The 9955-nt window shown below is 40.7% G+C and overlaps 1 protein-coding gene across 3 annotated transcripts in view; it reads right to left on the bottom strand.

Annotated features, from left to right (window-relative positions):
* Window positions 1–9955, bottom strand: part of LOC115222126 (pleckstrin homology domain-containing family B member 2) — a 54027-nt gene that overhangs the window by 18158 nt on the left and 25914 nt on the right. For 2 of the 3 annotated variants that reach the window (XM_029792258.2, XM_036511472.1), the window contains exons 2-3: window positions 6964–7050; window positions 1137–1282 (exon numbers count right to left, since the gene is read on the bottom strand). In XM_029792258.2, the coding sequence (XP_029648118.1) occupies window positions 1137–1282; window positions 6964–7006 (189 nt within the window). In that variant the 5' untranslated portion in view covers window positions 7007–7050. Of the gene's footprint in view, window positions 1–1136; window positions 1283–6963; window positions 7051–9110; window positions 9361–9955 lie in introns of those variants that run through there. The other variant, XM_036511473.1, reaches the window with a different exon arrangement.

Here is a 9955-nt window from a genome sequence, read left to right as displayed (position 1 = left end):
GAGCCATGGGGTTCTATCTACAAATGAAGGGCAGATCTTGTTACATGTTAGCTAAACATGAGAATCTAAAGCAAATGATGGAAATAAATAAGGCAAGTATTCCTCCTCCTCCTCATCATCATCATCATCAACAACAGCAACATCATTTAATGTTTGTTTTTTTCATGCTGGCCCTGAGTTGGACAGTTCGACAGGAACCAACCAGTGAAAGGACTGTAGCAAGCACTAGTGTGTGTTTTGGCATAGTTTCTACAATAGGTTACTCTTCCAAATGCCAACCACTTTACAATGCCAACCACTTTACAATGCCCACCCCATTCAATACTAAACTCCACTCAGTCGAGAGGTCTTGTCTCTTGCAAGTACTTAGTTACTTCATTAGTGCCACTGCTTTGAAAAGGAGCACAAATGAGGAATTGGTTGTAGTATTGAATGGGGTAGGCACAAAGGCGGCGAGCTGGCAGACACGTTAGCACGCTGGGTGAAATGCGTAGCCGTATTTCGTCTGCCGTTATGTTCTGAGTTCAAATTCTGCCAAGGTCAACTTTGCCTTTCGTCCTTTCAGGGTCGATAAATTAAGTACCAGTTACGCACTGGGGTCGATATAATCGACTTAATCCGTTTGTCTGTCCTTGTTTGTCCTCTCTGTGTTTAGTCCCTTGTGGGTAGTAAAGAAATAGGCACAAATGAGGAATTGGTTGTAGTATTGAATGGGGTGGGCACAAATGAGGAATTGGTTGTAGCATGCATGAGAAGAGATTGTGCTAATACGGACTTGTTAGAAGGATAACAGACAGGTAATGATATACCAAGATATCTATGTAGAAACTTGTGCAAGAGGAAGATTTGTGTTTGTGTGTGTGTGTGTGTTTGTCCTCCTACTACTGCTTGAGAACCGGTGTTGATGTGTTTACTTCCCTGTAACTTAGTGGTTCTGCGAAAGAGACCTACAGAATAAGTACCAGGCTTAAAAAACAATAATAATTAAAAAGGCATTAGGGTTGACTCATTCGACTAAAATTCAAGGTGGTGCTCCAGCATGGTCGAAGTCTAATGACTTTTACAAGCAAAAGAGTAAAACAATAAAAGGACATGCAGAAAACTCATAACTATGTGCTAATAAAGAAATAACTTACCTCTTTACCTGTTTTTATACACACCAATGCTGAAGGGATCATCAAGACATCATCACAGCAGCGGCTGTGTGGGCTCTCAAAATAGCGTAGCTTGCCACTCTTGTAGAGGACAAACCAATTCTTTTTCCAGCGATGCAAGATGCTACCTAAAACAATAGAAACATTACTAAGGGGCATACCATCATTACATTGCAAATACAAAATGCCACTAAAGAAGAACTGTAGCCAACTATTGGGTCGTCAGGAAAGTTCGTGCTGATTTCTAGTAGCTTACCTTTCAACTTATTTTACAACATGGTTGAGTCCATAAAATAAGATTTGACTACACCTCCATTTAGAGCACAGTTTAAGCTATCTTTTCGTGGAAGAAGGTTTATGTTCCTATAACTTGTGTTAATTCTGTAACCCTTTAAAATGGAAGATAAGAAAGTTCATTTTCAGCACTTGATGCTTTGGGAACCAGACAAAAATTGCTGCAGCTCGGCTGGGATGTGTTACCCCACCTTCCATATTCACCAGATATTGCTCCTTTGAATTTCCACTTACTCAGGTCTCTGCAGAATAGTCTTAATGGTAAAAATTTCAATTCCTTGGATGACGTAAAAAGATACCGTGATGAATTCTTTGCCATGAAACCACCTCAGTTCTGGGAAGAGGGTATTTTCAAGTTAAGGGAAAGATGGAGACGCACTGTGCAACAAAATGGTTCATATTTGGTTGATTAAAAATGTAATGGCAAGCATTTATTGACCTTTTACTTTCCTTTAAAAACTGGCATGAACTTTCTGGACAACCCAATAATTCCATCAATCTCCAAGAGAACTCCATGTCTTGTTAATTTTATCAATCCCAAAGAGAGGAATGGACAAAGGTGATCCAAGTAGAACTTGAAGTTAAACTGTAGGGAATCATCATCATTGTTTAACATCCATTGTCCATGCTGGAATGGGCTGGACAGTTTGATGGGAGATATCCAGACAGCAAACTGTTTCATGTGGCATGATTTCTACAGCTGGATGCCCTTCCTAAAGCCAACCACTTTGCAGAATGTGCTCAGATTACTCAAGAAATGAAGAGGCAAGCTGTTATTATGGTTATAAAGGCTGAGCATAGCGATTTAGAAATATCTTGATTTTTAAAAGTTGCCAGATCTTTCATCTACAAAGTTTGTAAGGAGCTAGAGATTGAAGATGGAAACATATCACCAGTATCAAAGCATAAAAAGCATCCTAAACACTCTGAAATCATCAAAACATCTTAATTTATCCAGCAAGTTCAACAGACCATTGATTACAATCCCAGAAAGTCCATGAGGTCAATTGATAAAGATTTCCATGTTTCAGAAGGAACAGTCAGAAATGTTGTCCAGGAAGACATCAGATATGTCTTATATGAAGAGGAAAGGTCAATTTGTCAGAAAAAGCAAAAGAAAATCACTACATCAGACTTAAAAGGCTCGTAAACAAACAGAAAAATCCAGCAGAAGAAGATTTGATTTGGTTGTACTCAAACAAGAAAAACTTCGACCAAGATCAAAAAGTTAACAGAAGAAGAAATGACAGATGGTTATGTGCAGACCCTTCTGAAGTTCCAAGTGTCATGCATACAAAACTTCCTGCAACTGTCAAGGTTTTAGGGGTTGTCAGCAATGAAGAACATGTGATGCCTCCTTACTTCATTCCACAAGGCCTTAGAGTTAACTCTGCTGCCTACATTGAGGTCCTGGAAATAATTGTTAAGACCTGGATAGACAGGGTATGCAATGGAAGGCCATATATGTTTCAGTAAGACTCTGCACTATCACACATGGCTCTAGTAACACAGGAATGGATGACTGAAAATTTTCACGATTACATAATCCCTAACATTTGGCCTCCTAATTCCCCAGATCTCAATCCATTGGACTATTATATTTGGCAAGTAAAGGGTAAATTGATATATACACTTATTGAAAGATATTTTAAATTATTTACATAATTTACATTTATAAATAATTATATATATATATATATAATATATATATATACATACACATATATACGACGGGCTTCTTTCAGTTTCCATCTACCAAATCCACTCACAAGGCTTTGGTCAGCCTGCGGCTATAGTAGAAGACACTTGCCCAATGTGCATCACAGTGGGACTGAACCCGGAGCCATGTGGTTCGTAAGCAAGTTACTTACCACACAGCAACTCCTACACCTATAGATATATATAAAGACGTGTGTGTGTGTGTGTGTGTGTGTGTAACATGCTTCATTCAGTTTCTGTCCACCAAATCCACTCACAAGGCTTTGGTCAGCCCGAGGCTATAGTAGAAGACACTTGCCCAAGGTGCCACAAAGTGAGACTGAACCGGGACCATGTGGTTGGTAAGCAAGCTACTTACTACACAGCCACTCCTGCACCTATAGATATATATAGATGTGCGCGCGCGTGTGTGTGTGTGTACAACATGCTTCATTCAGTTTCTGTCTACCAAATCCAATCACAAGGTTTTTGTTGACCTGAGTCTATAGTGGAAGACACTTGCCCAAGGTGCCATGCAGTGGGACTGAACCCAGAACCACTAGGTGAAAAGCAAGCTTCTTACCACACAGTTACTATTGACAACGTTGGAAAACTATAATCTAAACCAAAGCAATATGTCGTATGAGTCAAAGCAATGCTATTTTTGAAACTAATTTAGATAATGAAATTTAGTTCTCTAATGAAAAATCTGTACTTGTAATTCGGTACACAAATACTTAATTCAGTCTCAAACTCTAGATAATCACACATGGATTTCATCAGCCAAAAGGAGACAAGTTCTGTCTTTGCTCTTAATATTTGTTGATAAACAAGAAAATTCTTGCTCACACATGCAAGAAGTTAAAAATTGCAGCAGCAATACGCTGATTGCTTTCTTATGAATGGCTGGATATTCTCTCTTTTACTATTTTACTTTTTTCAGTCACTTGACAGTGGCCATGCTGGAGCACCGCCTTTAGTCGAGCAAATACACCCCAGGACTTATTCTTTGTAAGCCCAGTACTTATTCTATCAGTCTCTTTTGCCGAACCGCTAAGTGACGGGGACGTAAACACACCAGCATCGGTTGTCAAGCGATGTTGGGAGGGACAAACATACACACACACACACATATATATATATATATATATATATATATATTACTATTTTACTATTTTACTTGTTTCAGTCATTTGACTGTGGCCATGCTGGAGTACCGCCTTTAGTCGAGCAAATACACCCCAGGACTTATCCTTTGTAAGCCTAGTACTTATTCTATCAGTCTCTTTTGCCGAACCACTAAGTGACGGAGACGTAAACACACCAGCATCGGTTGTCAAGCGATGTTGGGAGGGACAAACATACACACACACACACACATATATATATATATATATATATATATATATACTATTTTACTATTTTACTTGTTTCAGTCATTTGACTGTGGCCATGCTGGAGTACCGCCTTTAGTCGAGCAAATCGACCCCAGGACTTATCCTTTGTAAGCCTAGTACTTATTCTATCAGTCTCTTTTGCCGAACTGCTAAGTTACGGGGATGTAAACACACCAGCATCGGTTGTCAAGCGATGTTGGGGGGGACAAACATACACACACACACATATATATATATATATATATATATATATATATATATAGGTCTTGTTTGATCAGAATTGATTTAGGGGTTACACAATAACAACAACAGGATGAGATAGTCACAACCAGAATATCTTTGACTGTGGTGAATCTAATTAATCGGTGTTGACTGGAGACTAAACAAGACAGGATGACCACAGTTGGAATGTCATTAAAGATGTACAACATCAGAGCTGATCAAGTGGAAGCAACTGACAACAACAACAACGTCACAGTTGCAATATGTTTTATCATAGGTCTGCTCACTTGATCAGAGCAGACTTGGGGCTAAAAAAGACATGGTGGTCATGCCTGGAATGTCTTTCATTATAGATGTACAACATCAGAGCTGATCAAGGGACGAGCTAGCAAGCGTTTGACCATGGTCTACTCAGTTGATCAGAGCAGACTCGGTGCTAAAATAGACATGGTGGTCATGCCTGGAATGTCTTTCATTATAGATGTACAACATCAGAGCTGATCAAGTGGGACGAGCTAGCAAGGCGTTTGACCATTGGTCTACTCAGTTGATCAGAGCAGACTCGGTGCTAAAATAGACACGGTGGTCATGCCTGGAATGTCTTTCATTATAGATGTACAACATCAGAGCTGATCAAGTGGGACGAGCTAGCAAGGCGTTGACCATTGGTCTACTCAGTTGATCAGAGCAGACTCGGTGCTAAAAAAGACACGGTGGTCATGCCTGGAATGTCTTTTATTATAGATGTACAACATCAGAGCTGATCAAGTGGGACGAGCTAGCAAGCGTTTGACCATTGGTCTACTCAGTTGATCAGAGCAGACTCGGTGCTAAAAAAGACACGGTGGTCATGCCTGGAATGTCTTTCATTATAGATGTACAACATCAGAGCTGATCAAGTGGAAGCAACTGACAACAACAACAACGTCACAGTTGCAATATGTTTTATCATAGGTCTGCTCACTTGATCAGAGCAGACTTGGGGCTAAAAAAGACATGGTGGTCATGCCTGGAATGTCTTTCATTATAGATGTACAACATCAGAGCTGATCAAGTGGGACGAGCTAGCAAGACGTTTGACCATTGGTCTACTCAGTTGATCAGAGCAGACTCGGTGCTAAAAAAGACACGGTGGTCATGCCTGGAATGTCTTTCATTATAGATGTACAACATCAGAGCTGATCAAGTGGGACGAGCTAGCAAGGCGTTTGACCATTGGTCTACTCAGTTGATCAGAGCAGACTCGGTGCTAAAAAAGACACGGTGGTCATGCCTGGAATGTCTTTCATTATAGATGTACAACATCAGAGCTGATCAAGTGGGACGAGCTAGCAAGGCGTTTGACCATTGGTCTACTCAGTTGATCAGAGCAGACTCGGTGCTAAAAAAGACACGGTGGTCATGCCTGGAATGTCTTTCATTATAGATGTACAACATCAGAGCTGATCAAGTGGGACGAGCTAGCAAGGCGTTTGACCATTGATCTACTCAGTTGATCAGAGCTGACTTGGTACTACACAATAACAAAAACATCAATTACATATCTGATTCAATGTTTGCACTGTTGAACATTCTTACAACGATAATAAAGCGTTATTAATCGTTATTGCACTTTGTACGCTGCTAATCTACTTGAATAAGCAAGTTCAAAAATGCAAAGTTTATTTTTTTACAAGTTGCAATAGAATATTGGTGCTTATCATGGTTAACCTGGATTGCTAACGAGCAACTTTTCAATCATGAAATTCAATCTTGATTAAATTAAAAATTCATACTCTGCGACTATATTTTGAGTTCCCACTTTCTGAAGTGAGTGGGTGAGTGAGGGTGTGTGAGAGAGAGAGAAGGCGGTAGATAGGGGGAGGAGGCAGAGAGAGGGAGGAGGTAGAGAGAGGGAGGCGGTAGAGAGAGGGAGGGAGGAGGTGATGGGAGGGGGAGGTAGAAAGAGAGAGGAGGTAGAGTTAGGGAGGAGGTAAAGAGAGGGAGGAGGCGGAGAAAGGGAGGAGGTGGAAAGAGGGAGGAGGCAGAGAGATGGGGAGGCAGAGAGAGAGGGAGGAGGCAGAGAGAGGGAGGAGGCGGAGAGAAGGAGGAGGCGGAGAGAGGGAGGAGGCAGAGAGAAGGAGGAGGTAGAAAGAAGGAGGAGGTAGAGAGAATGTGTGTGTGTGTGCGCGTGCAAAATTAAATAAATTAACTCTTACTCTGCCGATGCATCCAGCCTGCTTTCATTATGTCATAGTCCATTTTGAAGTAGATTTTTCAATAGACAAGTCAGTGAATGTGTACACCTGTAATAAATAAATAAATAAATGCATTAAATTAACCTTAATACAAAAATTTTAACGTTTTAGTTTTTAGATTGTTGTTGTGATCCCGTTTGGTCATGAATGACCATGGGATTGCACCTAGAAAGTTACCTTCCGAGGCACAAGTCTGGGCAAGGTTGTTTATGGAAGACCAGCAGTCGCCCACGCATACCAACCTCCTCTCTCCACACCACTGATGTTATCCAAGAGAAAGGCAAAGGCTGATACAGCTTGGCACCTGTGACGTCGCAGCTCATTTATTAACGTGCAAGTGGCTGAGCACTCCACAGACACGTGTACCCATAACGTAGTTCTCAAGGAGATTCAGTGTGACAAGGCTGGCCCTTTGAAATACAGGTACAGCAGAAACAGAAAGATAGAGTGAGAGAAAGTTGTGGTGAAAGAGTACAGCAGGGTTCACCACCACCCCCTGCCGGAGCCTCGTGGAGCTTTAGGTGTTTTCGCTCAATAAACACTCACAATGCCTGGTCTGGGAATCGAAACCACGATCCTATGACCACGAGTCCGCTGCCCAAACCACTGGGCCATTGCGCCGCCACAATTTCTAGATTATAGATATTATATTAAGGATACTGAAAAGTAATGGGGTATTTTCAAGCAAATAGACTGACCATCATATCACAAATAGTTTACAAGCCAATAAAAAGTGTCCTTGCAATCAACCATCAACATAGAGTTAATGACCAAATGTTAATATGGACATACACTGTACACATATATGCTCCATCTGATAGCTCGTAGAAGACAAGGACTTTAGTGAGACGTATATTCAACATTGCATGCTTTATGAATTTTGTAAGGGCATCAAAGCAACATGTATTGTATATCCTGATGGTGCGAATGTTTGGAAATGCTGAAGGTAGTTTAACAAATTCAGAAACGAAGATTTCAGTCTTCTGGATAGGTGTTGATCAGAAAGACCAACTGTTCTCAATGATGGCACAGTGAAAACAGCAATTGAAGAGGATTTGCATCAAAATATCAAGGACTTATCCCAGTGACTTAATAAATCTTGGGTCTCTGTGCAAGATTATCTCAACCAGATTCAGAAATTGTAAAGAGAAGGGAAGTTGGTACCTCAGTTGCATATACTAGACACTTGTTGGCATCCTTTTGTCTCAGGAGACAATGGAGTTGTGCATAAACTAATCCAGTCTGGTTTTTACATTTCATGCCCTCTCCAGTTTCTTCTCCAGTTTTGCGCAGGCCTGGGCTAGATGTAAGAAAATCCTAGGTAGCCCAATCATCAGGATTCCTCTCTCGACCTTGCTGACGTAGTCCAAAGGAGTGCAGAGCATTTCATTTGGCACCAGCTTGGTTGCAGGAGCTGCCAGAAGAGTGTTGAGTTGAACACTAAACCACCTACGGGGCTCCACTTCGGATTTCTTTGAAGGTTGTCTCCTTTCCGTAACCCTGGATAGGGGCCCATACTGGGTACTGTCAGCTGGAGCCAGCTGAGCTCTAGACTCATGTCAAAACCTTTATATGTGTCATCTGTCTTGAATTTTTAGTCGAATGAATTGATCCCAGTACTGATTTTTTAAACCTGGTACTTATTCTATTAGTCACTTTTGCCAAACTGCTAAGTTATGGGAACACAAACACACCAACACCAGTTGTCAAGTGGTGGTGAAGGAACAAACACACACTCACACACACACACACACACACACACACAGTACAATCGTCTTTCAGTCAGTTTTGGCCCACAAAATCCACTCAGAAGGCTCTGGTCAGCCTGAAGCTATAGTAGAAGATACTTGCCCAAGGTGCGATGCTGTGGGACTGAACCCGGAACCATGTGGTTAGGAAGCAAGCTTATTACCATACAGCCATGCCTGTGCCTATAGACTCCCCACTTTTTTTTAAAATCTTTTTTATGGTCTCTTACTACAGAGACTTGAGCCTTGTTTGGGACAAATTCATAAAAAAAACAATATTTACACCAGTAAACTTAGCTTACTCTATTATGATGTACAAAAAGATAAGCCACAGTTGGAAATGAACAGCAAACTACTCACCTTTAATCATAAGTCTACTATACTGATATGAGGGTTAAATATTGAACCTGACAACATAAACCACCTCCCCGGCTTGTTGCTGCTGTTGTTGTATGTGTAAAATATTTTATATTATGAGAATGGTAACTTCACTGGACAATCACTGAAGCAAATGGAACCAACAAGACCAGAACTGACAGACAGACAGACAGTTGGTGAAAGATAAATATTCCTGGAGTAACTTGTAACTTGTGAATGAATTGTACAAGTGTCAAAGGTAGTTCTGTCGAGTCTGTATTAAATGAGGTGGAAGATGTATGATAATGATAATGGTGATGATAGCGCTGACAATGATGGCAGTTATGATGACGGATGGAGATAATGAAAGAGTTGATAAGGAGATTAGCAATTGTGGTGGCAGAGGTGGTGCTGGTGGTGGTATTAAGATGAACACAATAGTGGTGATGAGGCTGATAAACTTGCTGCTGCTAATATTGCCAATAGTGTTGTTGTTGATGATGATAATGACAGTGGTGATGATGAAATGATGATGATGGTTAGTGATAAAGGTGTTTATTATGATAGCTGAGCTAACAATGTGATTCTCGGTATTGTTTTGTTCACCTTTTGTTTATGGGAGAAGGAAAGACAATTTATTTTCCAACAATGGATTAAATCATTAAGGCTAGATGGAATGCTCCCTATTTTTGTTGCTTCGTGTTATTTTCATCTATCTATCTACCTCTTTGTCTGTCCTTGCCCCCTCTATGTTTAGCCCCCTGTGGACAATGAAGAAATATATCTACGAGGTTAAAAATATTTTCTAAGCAATGTCCGAGTCCCTATTTGCTGTCCGGCAATGTTTA

This window comes from Octopus sinensis, linkage group LG19 (assembly GCF_006345805.1).
Source record: "Octopus sinensis linkage group LG19, ASM634580v1, whole genome shotgun sequence".
NCBI lineage: Eukaryota > Metazoa > Mollusca > Cephalopoda > Octopoda > Octopodidae > Octopus > Octopus sinensis.
This window is presented reverse-complemented; position numbering and strand designations above follow the sequence as displayed.